General features: G+C 32.0%; 1 protein-coding gene across 9 annotated transcripts in view; it reads left to right on the forward strand.

Annotated features, from left to right (window-relative positions):
• Window positions 1-20933, forward strand: part of LOC140450200 (uncharacterized) — a 171466-nt gene that overhangs the window by 49299 nt on the left and 101234 nt on the right. For 7 of the 9 annotated variants that reach the window (XM_072543663.1, XM_072543671.1, XM_072543672.1 and 4 more), the window contains exons 2-3: window positions 7250-7372; window positions 7424-7549. In XM_072543663.1, the coding sequence (XP_072399764.1) occupies window positions 7250-7372; window positions 7424-7549 (249 nt within the window). The other 2 variants (XM_072543667.1, XM_072543665.1) reach the window with 2 other exon arrangements.

Here is a 20933-nt window from a genome sequence, read left to right on the forward strand (position 1 = left end):
CGAGTTGTTGAACTTTTTCCTGGTAAAGATGGAAGTGTTCGACTGTGCAAAGTTAAGACAGCTAAGGGATATTTATTGAGACCTGTCCAGCGTCTTTACCCACTAGAGTGTTGTACTGTTCCTGAGTTCGAGCTTCAGAATGATGTGAAGACGTCAATGAAGGATGACAGTGAATTAAATGGTACCCCACATGTTCCTGAATTGGTTGCGAAAGACTCCGGTTCCGAAGACGAATACTGTGAGAGTGCGGGAGTGTTTAAAGTCAGTATTCCGACAAATAGTGCAAAGGTTTCTGAAGTGAAAATCACACGTACGGGACGGGCTTCTAAAGTACCCAAACGTTATTTGAAGTAGTGATTGTCAAAAACTGTATACTTAGCAATTTTTAATTTTTTGTATAATGGTTTTGTAGTATGTCTCTTTAGATGTTGTGAGCAATATTTTACTTTATCAGAATATTCCTCAGGTGGGAGTATGTCAGAGATTGCCTTTACCTATTAGAACAATTTGTTGGATGAAAGGCGTAGTGGTGTTGGGCCACGAAAAAGAAGAAATAAGAGACAGTATGAAGTAGGCAATTAATGTCATATTAGTGTGTTGATATTGCAAGTTTGTTATTATTGCATATAATAATATTTAAGTAAATGTAATACTGTATTCTGTATAAAATAAAAGCAAATAAAACCGAATCCAACCTACGCAAACCTCTTAAAACGGGTAGTTTTTTGGTGGTGCGACAATCATAATACACAACAATAATTAGTTTTTAAAGCTATTAATCTAAATTTAATATGTATTTATAAATAGAATTTATTAATGTATATTATATTATGATCAAATTGTGTAAGGAATCAAAACATAAACAAAATTCTTACTCAAAAAGAGCGGCAACACTTCAAACAATTTTGCCATACGATGAACTGTCAATCAAATTTGAAATATTCCCATATCAGTTGCGTACAATTGTCTAATCTATCTAATTAAAATTATTTTTTTGTAGAATATTAGACTTAAAGAGTTATTTCATAAAATTTATATTATTAATAATAACAAATGTTTTTGGTTATTTAATCAATATGATTCTAAAATTTCCAATATAATGATGATTACATTTTTCTGATTATTACACCATGTTGACGCCTTGAAAGATCGAGCAGTTCCGTATGGGTTTCGTATTATTAGCTGTGTTAGGAAAATTTGAACTCTAAGGTTGACGTTCTGGAAATTTTAAATATATTTGACGTCACTTTATATAAATTGTGACGTGCACGCATTTTTATAAGCAAAATACTATAGTATAGTATTTTTCATAAAAAAATGCGTGTACGTCCTTCAAGATTTACGACGTCAGAATCCCACAGCGTTGCGAAAACATCAGAATGGTTAGTAAGTGAGGAATTTTTAAAATGTCAACTATTTGTAAACTGTTATATTAACAGTAAATACACTTAGTTTTAAGACTACTGCAACATACTAAAATACATAAGAAAACAATTTAATACAAAAATTTATATTCTAAATTTTAAACTTACCTCTATTTAGAGCATTAATAATAAAAACGTCCTGCCATTATTTCTTGTTCAACGTAATCTATCTTATATGAAAGCTTATTAGCTTTCTACAGACTATTTAGTTGTTTTTTCATAGCACAATCACAATGCACAACAATAATTAGTTTTTAAAGCTATTCATCTAAATTTAATATGTATTTATAAATACAATTTATTAATATATAATATATTATGATCAATTTGTGTAAGAAATCAAAACATAAACAAAATTATTGCTGAACTGTCAAAAAAGTTGAAGTATTCCTGTATTAGTTGCGTACAATTGTCTAATCTATTCAATTAAAATTATTATTTTGCGGAATATTAGACCACAGAATACTCCATCCCAACTATTTTTGATTGTGATTAGTATTCTGTGATTAGACTTACAGAGTTATTTCATAAAATTTATATTATTAAGAAGCTACATCAGCGCGTCATCACTATTAATTCGAGACATACTAGCCGCACCGTCTGTCGAAAGTTCTGCGAACCTTTGGCAACAGTGCGTCGGCCGGCAGTACGTGAGACTATCAAAAAGGAAGGCACAATATTGTGATAATTGATAATTATAATTAGAATTCGGATCGGATTTAAAAGCATAAAGAAACGCAAAAAAAGCATTAAGATTTTATGAAAATATTATTTATTTATTATACAAAAAAGAATAAACGTAAGCATATAAATTTTAACAAACCTTTTTTTTTACGAAAATTAGTATAAAACATCTTAGCTTAAGAATTAGTAAGTACCTATCATAAATTTAATAATAATATACAGTGTGTTCCAACGAAGATTTGACCCCCCATAAAGTCAGAAACCAAGAGTTTTTTCAAAATAAAAAGAACTCGTCAATTTGTATTGGGCGCGGGACGAATTTTCATGCCCTCAAATGTAACTCCCTACTGCCACGCATCAACCCCCAGTTTTTTTTTTAAATAGCAAGTGTGGTCGAGTGGCATACCATTTGAAAGGTATTTTTTCCTCTACACAATACTTCTTTTTAATTTAAATAACTTTGAAGATAATTTTGGCTAATTTATTGGTTGAACATCAGTAATAACAAAAAACATAAAATTTCATTAAATTAACCAATTAAATGTTCGAAATGACCTCCTGTGACCTCTATACAGTAATACAGTATATTTTCAAAGCCGCTTCGTACATTTGCAAATACCTTCGGTGTGAATAATGGGCATTCTGTCACAATTATTTGTCGTAACTCTAAAATATCTACAGGCGGAGTGGCGTATATTTTTGATATTAGGTGTCCCCACAAAAAAAAAATCTAAAGGCGAAAGATCCGGTGTCCGATCCACTCTATTGGATCCGTTCTGACAATCCAGCGCCCTGGAAAACGTTTATTCAAAAATAATTGTCTTACACGTATATGATAATGTGGGGATGCCTTGTCCTGTTAGAAAGTAATTTTATTGTTTAAAATATTATCATCAGATTCCAATGTGTCAATGATCAGCGGATAAAGACTATGTCTATTATCCTTCGGACACTTAAAGGTTCAGGCAGAATACTAAAATAAATTTAAAATAATATAAGACAAAATTGTTTCGTTACACTTTGTTTTAATATAAATAATAGTAAAAGTAACAATAATAACTTTGAATTATTTTTGACTATGACTATGGGGTCAACCTAGTTGCTAGTTGCACAGTCAGGTTGCGTGTCAGTTTGAATGTTGTTAGTTCCACTAAAAATATAACTGGTAAATTCCACAAAATTAATGTAGATACTTGCATCATGGTATTTTCAATAATTTGAAGAATTGGACGATTACTATTCCTCTAAGAACATGTTTATTTTACTGTGTTAAACAGGGTGCTCCAAATATCTGATTTCCTTTTGTTACGGCTAAACAGTGACATACAAATACATGTTTAATGGCGAGAATACTTTGGTTTTTGTTTAGTGAATGCACAAGCAGTTGCAATATATCACCTACATTAATAATGTATACATCTAAACAAATGAAGTATAACGGAAATCATCATTCAATCTTCGCTTATCCACTGCTGGACATAGATCTCCCTCATAATTTTCCAACTATTTCGATCTTGTGCCTCTTTCATCCAATTCCTATGCTAACGTTTTAGATCGTCAGTCCAACGTGTTGGTGGACAACCTCTACTTCGGTAGACATCATCTCTTGGTCTCCATTCCAGTATCCGCTTTGTCCATCTATTGTCTGTCATTCGAGCCACGTGGCCTGCCCAGTTCCATTTTAGTGTTGCTACTCTCTCTACTGCATCAGCCACTCCTGTTCTTTGTCGTAGCTGGCGATTTGGGATCTTGTCTCGTAGTGAAACGCCCAACATATCACGCTCCATCGCCCTTTGACACACACGGATCTTTTGAACTGTTCTCCTTGTCATGGTCAACGTTTCCGCACCGTAAGTTAACACTGGCAAAACACACTGATTAAACGTTTTTCTTTTAAGGCATATTGGTATATCAGACGATTTGAAAATATGGTTCAGCTTGCCGAAGGCTGCCCAAGTCAGTCTTATACGACGGAGAAGCTCAACGGTTTAGTTATCTTTTCCTATGCGAATCTCATGACCTAGGTATTTATAGGCCATTACCTGGTTTATGGATCTTGTTCCTACGCATATATCTTCGCTGACTACAAGATTTGTCATTATCTGGGTTTTAATAACGGAAATACTACCCTGGAAATTGCTCGCTCTACTACTTATAACGTTTATTATAAACGTATATGTCAAATAGTTTAGCCGTAAGAACTGAACTACAGATTGATGCATAGTGGTGTATAGCAAATAAAAAATATGAGTTCGAAAATATTGTCGCCTATGAATATCTACCTACCGGAAAAAATTGGCGTTTGTTCTTTTCTATTTTCTATTTCTGTACATAAATACAGATTTATTACCAAGTTCATTTTCATGGAAAACCACTTTTTATTTACAACAGTAGATTGCTTATAATTACATTAATAAAATTTGTGGTGGCTCTAATTTCGATTTTCGAATCATTTTAGCACGGTTTTTATTGGACTTTTTCTTGGAAGGCGTGACTTTATCTTTCGCTTGAGAAATTTTTCTGTTTTAAAAATATTTATATTTCTAGAATAAAAAATCCTCCTAAAACTAGACAGGGTGTTTCAAAAAGGTATGCCATAAATTAAATCACGCATTCCGGAGACAAAAATAAATTGATTGAATCCAACTTACCTTAGTACAAAAGTGTATATAAAAAAAGTTCCAGCCCTTTGATAGATACAAAATAAAATTGTTTTTTTACATTTTCTCCTAAACTACTTGTCATATGTAATAAAAATGGACACGTTACTTTCTCGTTCTGAAAGCATTTTTCATACAAAAGAAACAACAAAATCTAAGCGCACAGAAAAATTTTAAGGGGGGTGTGCAGCCATAAATCAGCCCACACTTTTGAGTACCTTCAAATCATATGGATTTTGTGGCATCATGTGTTCAAATAAACACGATATTTTTAAAACTTATTTGCCTCTTATCATTTTTTCGAAAAACTAGTTTTTTCCTGGTTGGCCATAAAATTACAATTAGTTTCTACGGATACAATAATAACAAACAGTTCCATTAATAATAGTCAATAATTTGAAGCTATCATTTATTGTGTGAATAGGATTAATATTAAAAATTTTGATATTACAATGGCCTACACATTTCAGAAAATGGCAGATATGTATTTAACTTTGGGTAAGTTGGATCAGATTAAACTGTGATTTCAATAAACTATCGGTAATATCGTAAGTGAATGTCAAGGAAATAGTGCAGCCGCAAGGCGTTATGCAGTAAAATACCTAAAATCGAAATGCACCCTATAGACGATTATTTCTGACCATTGATCGTCGTTTACGGGAAACGGGTACATTCCAACCGCAAGTTGCTGGCAATAGTGGTCGTCCAATAATGGATGCAACTGATGAAGACATTTTAGAAATCATTGAAGAAGTCCCTGGAACAAATACAAGTGTAATAGCTGCTCAACTAAATGTTCCTCACATAAGGGTTTGGAGGCGTTTGAAGGATCAGCTGCTTAAACCCTATCATTTAACAACGGTTCAAGAGCTATTGGTTGAAGATTATCCTAAAAGGATTGGATTTTGCGATTAGTTGTTAATGGAAAACACTCGAAATGTTAATTTTATTAGAAATATTTTGTTTACCGACGAGGCTACCTGCCGTAGAAATGGAATAACAAACCATCATAACGAGCACATTTGGGCCGACGAAAATCTTCACGCCAAAAAAACGACTCATCACCAAAGGACTTTCAAAGTTAATGTTTGGGCAGGAATTGTGGATAACAATATAATAGGCCCAATATTTCTTCCCAACAATTTAAATGGTGATAATTATTTGCAGTTCTTGGCAAAACATTTACAAGAGTATTTGGAAGAAGTGAATATTGCAATAAGGCAAAATATGTGGTTTCTACAAGATAGTGCTCCACCGAGTTACAGTAATGAAGTCCGGGAATACCTTTGCAGGCAGTATCCTGGTCGGTGGATTGGAAGAGGTTGTGACGCACCTATTTCTTGACCACCCAGAAGTCCAGATCTTAATCCCATGGACTTTTGCTTTTAGGGGTTTATGAAAGAGAAAGTGTATTCTGTAACAATAGAGGACGAACAACAATGGAGGGTCAGAATAATTGAAGCTGCAAATCAATTTCGTCAGAAAAATATGGTTTTTCAGCGCATTCGGTTTTCCTTATTAAAACGATACCAAATGTGTATTGAAGAAAATGGGGGCCATTTTAAACATTTATTGTAATATCATATTTAGAGATTGGGCTGCACACCCCCCTTAAAATTTTTCTATGCGCTTAGATTTTGTTTCTTTTTTATGAAAAATGCTTTCAGAACAAGAAAGTAACGTGTCCATTTTTATTGCAAAATGTCAAGTAGTTTAGGAGAAAATGTAAAAAAACAATTTTTATTTTGTATCTTCAAAGGGCTGTAACTTTTTTTGTGTACACTTTTGTACTAAGGTAAAAGTTGGATTCAATCAATTTATTTTTCTCCCCGGAATGCGTGATTTAATTTATGAAATACTTTTTTGAAACACCCTGTATACTCGCATTAGAATTTGAAATATTTTTACTTAAAATATAACTATAAAACTCACAATTAATAATAATCTATTTTTTCAAATAGTCCAACAACCTAGTTCTATTACACAAATATAATAAATTCATTTTAAACAAACACTACTTCACTATGAATCAACAATCACGAATTCCAATATCTTAGAAAATAATATCCATAATCCATATCCAAAATAATATTCTAATATCTGGCTGAACAGATATCGATACAGATAACAGAGCAGAATCCTGCTATCACTTACACAGAAAACAGACGCAGGTGTGTGCTGACTAATTCTCTATCTTGCCAACTCACTCAGTTAAGTTCGATTTCTTGTTTTACTTTACCGAAAGTACAAGCTGAATATAGCCGCAAATTTCAAAAATAATTCTTTTTGGCATTTGGCAGTTTTGGCATGTTTTTATAATTCAAATATAAAGAGATAAAGCTTTTAAAAAGTACATTTTGATTATACTATTTTATGAATTCTGCAAGTCTATATTCTTTGGTTTAAAGTTAACCACAGTTTGTTCTGTGCACATATCTGCGATATTGATTTGGGTAATTCTTATTTTTATATTTTTGTTAGCGATGGAAGTAAAATCTGAAATTAGTGACGAGTTTGTTGAAGATGACTCAAGATGTACAAAAAGTCAGCTATACACATCCCTTGATCTAGGAGACTTGAGGAATGAACTAGAAGGCAACTCTGGTAAGTCAATAATAGAATTGTAGTATGTGGTGTAATTACTATTTTTTTTAGTTATAACAGTAAAAGCTGAAATTAAGGAAGAATTTATTGAAGATGACACAAGATATATAAAGAGTCAGCTATCTACATCTCTCGATCTGGAAGACTTAAAGAATGAACTAGATGAGTATAATTCAGGTGAGATAAATAATAAAAAATGTAGGGTGAACTTTTTATTCTCTATTGTGATTTTATTCTATATGGACTAAATACACTCAATGAGCTTCATTTTTAAAAGCTTGATTTTTACTCTATTGTTTTTGCTATTCATGCCACAACAGTTTTATAGTATCAATAAGATGAGCTTTAGGAAACTGAAATACTGAAATTTGAAACAAATGTATTCTGCTTCAGTTACATATAGCCACAGTTTTGATCGGTCACGAAATAACGCTGGCCTCTGGACTATATCTCTGTTTATCCCAAATAATTTCTTCCATGGCGTTGAAGTGCTAGTTGACCCGAGAAGCTTGGTTTTTTCGCAATTTACTAAAAATTTCTAAGAAGTAGCATTAAATGACTAGTAATAAGTTAATATTAATAATAATCATTTTTCAAATCTATTTACGGCTTCTGCAGCTCCGAAAGTTTATCGTTTTTGTTAAATTTCTGGTGCATTAACATTTGATTTTGTGACATTAATTCGTTGATTCTCGTTTGAAGTTCTTCGATTTCTGAAGCTAATTTGTTGATTTGTTGACCTTGCTTTACAGGATCGAAAGTTTGTGCTTGGTCTGACTGTAATATTTCACTTTTATTTGCAGATACATTCAATGTATCATTTAATATCCTGAATGGATTGTGAATTTGATCATTACTTGCTGAAGTTTGCACATTAAGCACAACATCCTTCTTTAGAGGTTCGTTAGGTATTAAAGGTTCATTCTGAATATTATAATGTAACTTAGCATTTAATGTCACGTCAGATTGCACAGTGGGTATGCTATTTTTCTGATTAGCTTGTTCATTTTGATATTACGGTCTGTTGTGTTCGATACCAGGGTAGTGCAAACCTATTGATGATTACGGAATGTAATGTGTCCACTTAACGGTGGACAATGTGATATACCGATAATTTTTGTATGATTCGTTTCCATAATGGATACTATGTCTGGTAGGGCAGCATCACAAGCAATTGGATTATCTGAAATCAAAGAAATATTTTTAGAATTTAAATTTCAAATAAGTTAATAAATATTTTTGTGCACTTTTAACATTATCATACAAGACAATAGAGAGAAGAAGATAATTATAATTTGCTTAACACGTTAAGTGCAATATGAGACTAACTTGGTCTCACACTTTTATAGGATCGTAGGGCCACATAAAGCCACTCTGGTTAGGATGTATGACAAAAAGGTATAACGGTTTATGGTACCTTTTTATTGTTGTGTATTTAGCACAGACTAACAAAACATAACTATTTATTTACTTATAAAACGGTTACATATACTTAATTCAATTAATCATAGCAGCGTGGACATTCTGAGCTGCTCATCGACATTACACTTACAGAACACTTTATACTGTTTTTTTTTCTATGAAAGATATTTAAACTAAATCTTACCAGCTTATTTTATAAAATTATTATCTTTTATGGGTTTTAAAGCAAATTCTAAAGAAAATCACTTAAGTTTTTTATATTTAAGTATTTTAATAAAGTAGGAACATATTACAAAATTTTTGACTAAACTACCAGTTTTTAGCCAGATTTATAAAAACTAATACGCAATTATTGTTTTGTTGTCACAATTATTATTTGATAACAAAACATATACAGTAGAACCTCAGTAAGTTGAGAACCTTCAGAACTTGAAAAAATGTTTTGTTCTCTTTACTTCAAGCCCCATAACCTCCATTATTCAAAATCTCAACCCTCTATTAGTCGAAATAATCAGGCAGTCCCTGCAAGCCATTTTGGACATATTTTCCATCTATAACTCAAAAAATTAAATTGGACTTCTGTATCTTGAATATATAATACTAAATATGCACTACATGGCTTTAATCAAATAGGCAAGAATAGCATTGGATACTTAATAGAATTTTATAGAGTAACTCTGAAGAACAAGAAGTTTCTGCTTTTTATATCTTAGACACTGCTATAAATAGAGAACAACCAAATTATATTACTTAAGTAAAAAAAATTACTGAATTTATGAATGCCTTTTTTTATTTTCAGGATGCTTGGAAATTATGTTGATTTATAATACATAAAAATATGTTTGTTACCTCTGTAAGTTGAATTTTGATTTATTTCACCTCTCTAACTCAAAATCAGTAAGATCAAATCTTAATCTCTTTATGTCAAATCAAAATACACCAAAAAACTAAATCATTACATTATGACAGTGCATTGAGCTTTTATTGTCTTCCTAAAATACACAAGCCTAAGTACATTGAGCATGAGACCTATTGTGTCATCAAGTAATGCTTCCAACACCAATGTTGCAAAGTTTTTGACAGACATATTGTCTAAATCTTATAATTATAATAATGATTTTAATATAGTTGATTCTTTTCAATTTAGTGAATTCAATAATGAATTACAGTTACTACAAAGGTTCAATTTAGTAAGTTTTGATGTAGTTTAACTTTTCACCAACTTACCTTTGCCAAGTTTCCTATCTTCCTTAAATAACCATTGGAGCTCTATCCAACCTAACTCACCTATTTCTTGGGATGTGTTTGCAGAATTACTACAATTAATGTTTGATACTAATTTCTTAGTTTTTGATGATAAATCATATTTACAAATTTTTGGAACACCTATCGGTTCCTCTATCTCACCTATCTTTGTTAATTTTGTTTTTGATGACTTAATTGCTGACTAGTTAAGGTTATTGGATTTTCAAATCCCTTTTAAGAGCTATGTGGATGACCTAATTCTAGCCTTACCACTGAACAGAACATGGGCCACCCTGTCAGTGTTTAACGATTTTGATCCTCATTTACAATTCACTTGTAAATTAGAAGATTCCATCACTATGAGTATAATGTTTTTGGATATGCGTGTGTATATAAGGGCAGATAATACCTTGGTTATAAGTTGGTATAGGAAACCTATGGCTTTCAACAGGTTACTCAACCATCATTCTATCATCAAATTAATTATAAAATCAACCACATTTAAGCCCATAGTTTTGGGTTACACATGTTAACACAACGTTAATTGAAGGGAATCTCTTCTGTTACTTAGAAGTATTCTTGTTGAAAACTCCTACCCCTCTTCCTTAATTAATAAATATCTTCTTGAGAAGTTATAGTTCCACAATTAATGATTTACCCAATGGTAACCAATTCAGGTACATTTCAAATAACATTGTTGATAAGGGTCAGTCCGGGTAATTGGAAACAGGGGTGATTGGAAACAGTACTCCCGATGGCTAGAAATAAAATATGGCAACAATGTTTCATACACAGAATTGCAATTCCATCTTTGGTTCCAAAATCGGTTCGCGTCGCGCATGACGTAGTCAAGACCGCTTCTTCACGCAACATTCGAATGTAGTTGTATAGGAAAGACTTTTAATTTTAAGTGTTTTTATATAATTCGGCTAATTTAATTATAGTAATTGTAACGAGATGATAAAATTATGTTAAAATAATATTTAATCATAAATAAAATTTTGAAGTTAATTTAAATTGATTGATTTTTGGTACAGTTATTTTGTTAAAATAGATATCCTTTATAAAACAAGTTTTAATTATCTTTTATTACACGTAGGTACAGGTTAATCAACTTATACTCCAGAGTTTGATATTTCAGATGTTTAAAAAGATACAAAAAAGTGGTAATGAAGGTACACAAAATTTGTACGTATATACTGAACTAAACACAAAATCAAAATTAATAATGATAAAGTCAACTTTATTTAGATCAGATGAGCTAGCTGGCCATCGAATCTGAGTGTACTAGTGAGGTCAAACAATATTTCACAATATTTTAAATGACATCTTTTGTAATTTTCACACATAAAATTATCTTGGTTTTGTTTAAGCTGAATTGATTTCCTCCGGAACAGATCTTATTGCAAATTGCATAGCAGGCTGAGGCTAGTTTCTTACTTAACAAATCCATATGAAAGAACCATTTAAGGTTGCTGTCTATAAAAATAACAACAATTTTACAGTAACATGTTAAAAAGCTTTAAACTGATATATTCCTTTGGGATTCTGGGTCTTCGTTATTCTACAAAATGAAAGATATTATAATGGAGTTTTTTCTAGTTGCATAACTATGCACATCACTCAGTTTATCCAAATGTTTTTAAAAGCACCTATTTTTAACAAACATTAAAAAATAGCGATGGTTCATGAAGAATAAAAATGAATTAATTCAGAGCGGGATGAATTACTGCACAGCGCAGATATCATTAGATTTGTAAAGTCACAAAGACTAAACTGGCTTGGCCACTTGAAAAGAATGCCAGATAATCAGGCAGTGGTGAAGCAAAGTATTCAACATTATACCCATCAAATTTTTAAGCCCTTGCGAAGTGGATATTTGTATAAAGAGACATGTAAGCATAAATCTAAATTATTTCTCTATTATAAAATAGATGACTGTCAGTATTGAGTTACTTTATTATAATAATAATTTATTATCTCTTAACTTGCAATTTGCAGTTGTCACCATTGATATCCGATATTATTGTTGAACTTTTGTTTTTATACAAACCTTCTGTCTTGCCGGTGTAAAGTCGTCTGAAGTCGATATTTGTTGTGTTTTGCGTTTGAACTAATTTGTGCCTTATTTTCATATTATTATATTGTTTGGTAAGTAAATTTTGCATATAATAATCGGTGGGTTATAGTAATGTGTATATTTTTTATTTTACTAAATTTAAAAATAAATAAATCTAAAATACCATATTGAATTATAAATCAGATTTTTCTTTATTGTAATCTATTTTGTTTTATTTCAGTAAAACTGCTTGGAAATGAGTGACAGTGAATCAATATACACAAATCTACTACTATTTACCTATACAAAAAGAGTGCGTATATTATTAGAATATGTATGAAAACAAAAATAAATATTTCGCCTGAACCCCCATGAAAAATAAAGGTTTTACGCTACTGAAAATATATTTTTTATTCAATTATAACCAAAACAATAAACTAAAAAAAAATTCGATCATTTTTTGACCATAATTTCAAAATTAATGTGTACGTTAAGCTGTAATAATGGGTTCGAGCGGTCTTGACTACGTCACACTTCTGGGCCAGCTGTCAAATATCATGCGCAATATCATACCTTGTATTCATTGTACCATGGGTAAGTATAGTGATTATATAATGTATAGCTACTATGAGAATCCTTATAATGACTAAAATGTTAACTTGAAGGTTATTTACTATAAGAAGTAAGTACATTAAGTGTTTAAAAATACCCCCTTAAATATTGAGCATGGGGTAAATGAAAACACATGTTGGGGGTAAATTTAAACAACGTGGGTAAATGGAAATCAATTTTTTCTGTTAAGGGAGTTATTTTGTTACAGGTCTTGCCATTTTTAAAATGCCTAGGAAGTACATAAAAAAGAGAGAACCACCAAAATACTCTTTGAATGATTTAGTAAATGCCGTGGCAGACATCAAAACAAAAAAAAGAATAGGGAGGCTGCTGCTTACTACAGTATTCCACATTGCGTTATTTACAATCGCATAAAGGGTAGAAACATACCAATTGATAAGATGGGAGCTGGTGTGTCTACTGCATTGTCATACAAAATTGAAAACCATATTGTGGCATGTTTAAAAGCCCTAGCAAATGCGGACTATCCTTGCGATAAACAAGAGTTACTAAATGTAGTTGGTGAATACGTTAAAGACAATTTCCTAAAAACTCGCTTCAAAGATGGCATCCCTGGTGAAGATTGGTATCTTGCATTTATGAAACGCCATCCTTCACTTTCGCTAAAGAATCCTGAGCATATTCAAAAACTTAGAAAAGATGCTCGAAAGCCAGAAATCATTTATGATTTCTATTATAAACTAAAAAAAGTTTTTCAAAATAATGGTCTTAATGACATCAGTAAATCTATGTTTGTATTTAATGCTGACGAGAGTGGATTTAATAGTGATCTCTCCAGAGTTAGAGCTATAGGATCAAAGGGTGAAGCTCTATGCAGAGTTTCTGGTGGTTCTGGACGGGAGTCCACGACAGTGCTCGCATGTGTTTCAGCAGATGGAAAATATTTACCACCGCTCATCGTTTTTAAGGGTGCTGCTGTCCAAGCAAGATGGGTATCACCAGAGGCCATGCCCGTAACTCTTTATTCTTCAAGCAAGAATGGTTGGATGGAGGAACCTCAATTTTACCATTGGTTTCTTAATGGATTTGTACCACATGTGCAAACAATTCGAGAGATACAGAATTGACCAAATCAAAAAGCTGTACTCTTATACGATCGCCACCGAAGTCATATAAGTATTTGAATAATTGAACAAGCATTAAAACATAACATTGACCTTATTAAGTTTCCTAGTCATTTAACGGTCCAATTGCAACCACTTGATAAGTGTGTTTTCAAATCAGTTAAATATACAAGGGATCGAAAGTTAGTAGCATATGGAAAGAAGAGAATGGGGGAAGGTACTGGGCGTTTATCTAAGGACAAATTCGTAGAACTTCTAAGTGAAACTTGTCAGGAGGCTAAGTTCTCGCAAAATATTATATTTGGTTTTGAAACTACTGGTGTGTATCCTGTAAATAGTCAAAAATTTCCTGAATCCAAATTTAATTGAGAGCAGCTTGAGTTTTATAAAGAAAAAATACTCTCCTCCCAGACTTCTGGTGAAAATACTTTAGATGGAAATAAGGAAAATACTAGTGGATTTATTAACAAAACATTAATAAATGAAGCTGAACCATCATCATCCAAACACCAAACATCTGTAGCTAAATCTGCAACATCAATTGCAGAATTAGATATGTCTAGTTTTATTTCCCCAACCAAAGATAAACTGGATCGTATATTTCATGTGGAGTCAACAAGAACAAATAAAAATCTTGACTCTGACACAGTTGAATTAATTGCTCCCACAGAGAAAAAGATAATCCCTCGGCTAAAACTGTTGGCCCATGGAGAAGTATTAACTGCTAGTGACGTTTTGAACAGAATGAAGGAACAGGAGGATCTTAGAAAGCAGAAAGGGAATGGAAAAAGAAACCAAGTTCGAAAAAGTGCTGATTCGCTTAAAACTCCAGTACTAAATAAAAATACAAATACACAGAAACGTAAAGAGTCATTGTCGTTATCTGATGCAAGTGAAACAGAAGTATCTTATGCTGAGAGTGATGACAGTCCATGTGATGAACCGGTAGAAGAAGAGCTACAAGAACTAGAGGCTGCAGAACACTACAAACTCCAGCAGGGGAATTTTGTATTAGTAGAATTCAAAGGCGGTAAAAGGCTGACAACATCTTACAGATATCTTTGTATGACCGGAGATATTGATTGGGATGAAAATGAAATTCAGGTTATAGCTCTAAAATGTATGAATGGTACCTGCAAGCAATTTGCCATACAGGAAACTGACATTAGTTTCGTCAACTTCCAACAAATTATTGGTATAGCCCCTGAACCAAATATTTTTATGAAAGGTGAAAGAATGTTTTACAAGTTTCCTAATAAGTTAGATATTTTTGAACGTCAGTAAATAAGTGAATATTTATAATTTTAAAAATTCGTTTCTTATATCTATGTATTTTATTTTGATAATAATTTTTTTTAAGTTTCCTTAGCATATTTGATATATTCGGGGTTAATAGGAAACATTGGCGTGTTTAATGGAACCAACCTGCACGATTTTTAGATTACAAACCATGTATCATTTTACTAAAGTTTCGTTTAGATTGTGTTTAACAGAACCAGAGATCGTTGTTTACATTTACCCCCTTTTTTGGTTTTTTTCTTAAAATTTGTGGGGTAAAGAGAAACATTGGATACCTTATTTTTTTGTGACTTTTTCTTACTAGTTTTTAAGACATTCTACCGTAAACTTTTCGTATAATAGCCAAAAGCTTTTATTTTATTAAAATATGAAACAGTATAGTTTTAAATAAATTTCATATGCTTAGACATCATGAAATTTCAAATAGTGTTTCCAATTACCCAGACTGACGTTTTTGGATATGCGTGTGTATAGAAGGGCAGATAATACCTTGGTTATAAGTTGGTATAGGAAACCTATGGCTTTCAGCAGGTTTCTCAACTGTTACTTAGAAGTATTCTTATTGAATACTTCCTACCCCTCTTCCTTAATTAATAAATATCTTCTTGAGAATTTATAGTTCCACAATTAATGATTTACCCAATGGTGACCAATTCAGGTAAATTTCAAATAACATTGTTGATAATATAGTTCTGCAGACTACAACACATGAGGCTCCTTTGACTTCGTGAATATCTCATTATTATTCCTTACCATACTTTCCCCAAGCTGCATACAAGCTTATTAAACTTTTAAGAAATATACCAGTTAATTTACCAATAAAAACTCTAAAACTGCCAGAAACTTATTTTCCAAAACCAGGGGACAGACAACTCTGTCCCCTCTAGAACAAATTAATGTTGTTTACCACATTTCCTGTGTTAATTACAATTCCTGTTACATAGGTCAGACTGTGCGGTCACTCAGGGCTAGTTTCCCACAAAAGTGATATTAACTTATCTGAGCACACCTGTGCTCTGGCACAATATGCTATCACTGCTAAACTAAGGTCAATTATGAAGAGGTTAAAATTCTTTGCAATAAAAGAAATTTCACTAAAATACAGTTTCTGGAAATGTCTTACATACTTCAACATCTGAATGCTCTCAACAAGAGAACTGACATCAGTAACTTGAGTTAAATCTATCACTCCTTAATCTTACAAAACTTATTTATACTTTGTTTCTTCATACAGTTTCTGATCAACCAACTATTAATATTTTATATAAATTACATACCTTGTTGATTCTTTACATGAATAATTAAATAAATTAATCAATATAATAAATAATCAATTAAATATTAATAAATATATACTTCTTAATTCCATTAACGTTTTCCCTGCAGGAGGAAAACTGGTCTTAAGGTCCTTTCACTTAGTCCAGGGATATTTTGACAGATTCATAGCTGGAAACCTACAACACAAAAGTTCCTATCTCACAGTTTTAACAGATTAAATAAACTTTTATTATAGACTCTTTCATTGAAAAAAGAATTAATACAAATAGTGGAAGTGTATACTAAACCCATAAATTTTGGGTGGTATATATTTAAAAAATATCAGTTATAATTTAACATATTCTAGTAAATATTTGTATTAATCACGCCGTTTAGTTTATTAAATATAGTTCTATTGTTGTTCTGCAGGACATGAATACCTAGCATAACTGAATGAATTGTTGGAAATTAATAATATTTGCTTTGTTTGTTATAGTACAGTAACGAACACGGTTATTACGAGGTTTCGCTTATAACGAGGTACATTAGATATCCCGTGAAATTTCTATTGAACTATAACCCTCTATAGCGAGGTAAATTTGGTTATAACTAGAGAAAATAAGATCGAAAAACGTGTTTTTTACGTTTTTGGCCCGGCCGTGGCTATAAATAAATACCCTTTTTAACTGCCGCCCACAATTAAACTTCTTCTGTTTAATCTATTTGCATCTAATAAACTACGTAAAGAGGCTTAAAAACATGACAAATGAAACAAATTTCACCAGAATTTCATTTCACAGTTATTTTTGTCGTAGATGTTTATCGTTTGTTTCCTGATTGTGCTTTCGCGTCTTGAAAGTTGTGTTGTAGATTACATAGTCACATAGATTACACACTATGACTCCTAAAAGAAAAGCATTTACTTTAGAAGAAAAAATTGACATCGTTAAAGATATTGAGAACGGTAAGAAGAAAGCAGAAGTTTGTCGTCAAAGAGGAATTACAAGTTCCACTCTATCTACCATGCTCAAAAATAAACACAAGATTTTCGAAGCAGCTTCGTCTTTTCCGGTAAATCGAAAAAACTACGTGCCGCAACTAATAAAGAACTCGATATTGCAATGGTCAAATGGTTTACCGTAAACAGGGCTGCGAATGTTCCAATAAGTGGACCACTGCTTCGAAAAAAAGCAACACAGTTTTCGCAGGCGCTAGGTGGTGATGACAATTTTAAAGCATCTAGTGGGTTGATGAGCCGTTTTAAGACCAGGCACGAAATTACGTGTGGAAAAATTTGTGGTGAAGCGAAGAAAGAGTGTTTCTAAAGAAGTCACTGACAACTGGTTAAAGTCATGGCCTACAATAAGACAACATTACAGTGACGATAATGTTTTCAATGCCAACGAGCTGGGACTTTTTTTTAAACTTACTCCAGATAAGACCCTCAAATTAAAAAATGAACGTTGTATAGGTGGCAAGTTATCAAAAGAAAGGGTAACTGTACTCGCGTGAGCCAACATGTCCGGTTCCGAAAAAAGGAAGTTAGTCATCATTGGGAAATCTCAAAATCCACTACGTTTCAGATGTGTGAATCAGCGACCTGTCACATATAAATTTAATAAAAAATCGTGGATGACAGCAGATATTTTTAGTGGGGAGTTGGGACATCGAAAGATTCTTTTAATTGTTGACAATTGTACAGTCTATTCGAAAGTTAACGGTTTAAAAAACATTCAACTTCTTTTTTTATCCCCAGATTGCACATCTGTTCTGCAACCGATGGATCAGGTCATCATAAGGTCCCCTAAAGTTCACTACAGAAAACTTTTAGTTAAGCGGATCCTGAATAATGTGGAAACCGTAGTAAATCCCCTGTTACTATATAAGATGCCATAAATTTCAGCCACAAAGCATGGACACTCGTAGATAAAAAAACCATCAGAAAATGTTTCGGTCATGCGGGGTGGACAGAGACTGAGGTAGAAAACGAAGAAGATGAATATCCTGTAGCAGAGTGGTTGAGGTTACAACAGCAAGGTCAAGAACTAACCCAACTGAACAATGATGACGAGTTTGCTGAATTCATTGCCATTGATGATGACGTCATTGTTTGTGATCTTCCGACTGAAATTATCGCGGAAGTAATAAATCCACCGGCGGAGCGCGTTATCGTCAGTGACGAAAGTGATGAAGATGGAGAAGACAATCGCGATGAATCTACGCAAGAATGTCCTAATAAACAAGATGTGGAAAATGCTTTAAACGTTGTAAGAAACTTCCAAAAACACAACACAAATGAAGAAGCATACAACTGTTTCACATCTTTAGAAAATATGATAGATGGAATGATAACTGGACAATTTAAAGCAGTCAAAAATGACAGACTTCTTCCCATTGCAGAAGCAGTCGTTTACGTTATCCTTGAAAATATCGTTGACAATAAACGTAAACAACGTTTTTTGTTTTAATGTATTTCATTGACAATAAAGGTAAACAACTTTTTTTCAAAAACGCCATTCAAACAATATTTAGCACCTTATATTGCTCCGAATGGCTTCACTACAGGAAGTTAATGTTTTAGAAAACTACATGTTCATATGTATGCACAGTATTATTGTTGTCTGATATAATGAGATCGGCTTATAACGAGGTAATTAGTCTTCCATTTCAGTTCTCGTTATAGAGGGAGTCTTCTACATATATATATATATATATATATATATATATATATATATATATATATATATATATATATATATATATATATATATATATATATATATATATATATTAGAAATGATTATTTCGACCAAAAAATAATTTATAAATACGTCAAATTATCGGGTAAAGTGGTCTGTAATAAAAATCTTTCTTTTTTCTTAATTACTCAATATTTCGCCATTTATTTAACAGCTTCTTATGTAGTAGCTATGAACAAACAGGAGTATATCGACAAAACCTTAACGTTGTTAAACGACAAATCGACTTATAAAGGTTTGGACAAAGGTCCTACGTCAGTGATACAAAAAAACTATAATGACCTAATAAAAACCTTAAAAAACCAAGATCAACTTACTGAACAAGTTGCAAAAAAGTTGATAATTTATGACTCATGTTTCCCTAAACTTTATTGTTTGCCTAAAATTCATAAATTTGACATTCCTCTCAGGCCTATTGTAAGTTCTGTAAAATCTACTACCTATAACATTTCTAAATTCCTTGCTGATACATTAACTGATGCCTTTGAATATCACAATAATTATAATTCTAAGGACACATTTACCTTTGTCAATGCTGTTAGGGGAATGCAGTTACCAAATGATTATGTTTTAATTTCTTTAGATGTGGTGTCGCTATTTACAAACATTCCACTAAATATGGTCACGGACATTATAGAATCAAATTGGAACCTTATAAAAGACTACACGACATTATCAAAAGACAATTTTCTACAAATTCTTAGGTTCATTTTTAACAACACTTACTTTAGTTTCAATGGTAAATTTTATTCTCAAATTTTTGGAACACCGATGGGTTCCCCGATTAGTCCAATCCTTGCAACTATTGTCACTGATCATCTCTTAGATAATGTGATTACACAATTACCTTTTGAATTACCGTTTATATATAAATATGTCGATGACATCATATGTGCAGTTCCATCTTATCACATCAATACCACACTAAACATTTTTAATTCATTTAATAAACATCTTCAGTTTACAATTGAAACTGAGACAGATTTTAGTATACCATTTTTAGACACAAAAGTAATAAGAACAAATGACAATATTTTGACATTGGATTGGTACCAAAAGCCGACAGCATCAGGCAGGTATATAAATTACTATTCAAACCATACCACCCGTCAAAAATATAATACCGTACTAGGTATGAAAAACAGGATAATGTCCATTGTTGATGAAAACTTTTTACAAAAAAATCTGGACATAATATACAAAATTTTTCGTAACAACGGATATCCTAAACAAATTTTAAAAAAACTGATTTACAGCACTAATTTCTATGACGGTCCCGTCCATGATTCTAACAACAAATCAATCAAATATAAAAAAAAAACTTCCCTTTATTAATGGTCTAACTCATTCTGTCATATCCATATTCAAAAATGTTCCTAATATTAGTATAGCTAAATATAATACCATGAACAGCAAACAACTATTTTCAAAAATCAAAGACCCAGTACCAACCTTATATAAAAGTAATGTCGTTTATGAAATACCGTGTTTAGGATGTCAAAATAGCTATATTGGTCAAACATCACAATGGCTAAAACAACGCATCACACAACATAAAAGTGATTGCCGCTTGAGAAAAAATACTTGCGCAGTGGTTGAGCACTATGAAAACACTGGTCATATGCTAGACTATAACAAAGCTCACATTTTGGCACAGACTGATAACTACAAAAGTAGATTATTTCTTGAGATGTATTACATTAACAAAAATAAAAACACTTTAAATTATAAAACGGACACTGGACAGTTAAGTAACATATATTGTAACATATTGAACAAAATTTATAAATATTCAAAATAGCCAACATTCATCTTAATAACAA

The sequence above is a fragment of the Diabrotica undecimpunctata genome, chromosome 9 (genome assembly GCF_040954645.1).
Source record: "Diabrotica undecimpunctata isolate CICGRU chromosome 9, icDiaUnde3, whole genome shotgun sequence".
In the NCBI taxonomy this organism is placed as follows: Eukaryota; Metazoa; Arthropoda; class Insecta; order Coleoptera; family Chrysomelidae; genus Diabrotica; species Diabrotica undecimpunctata.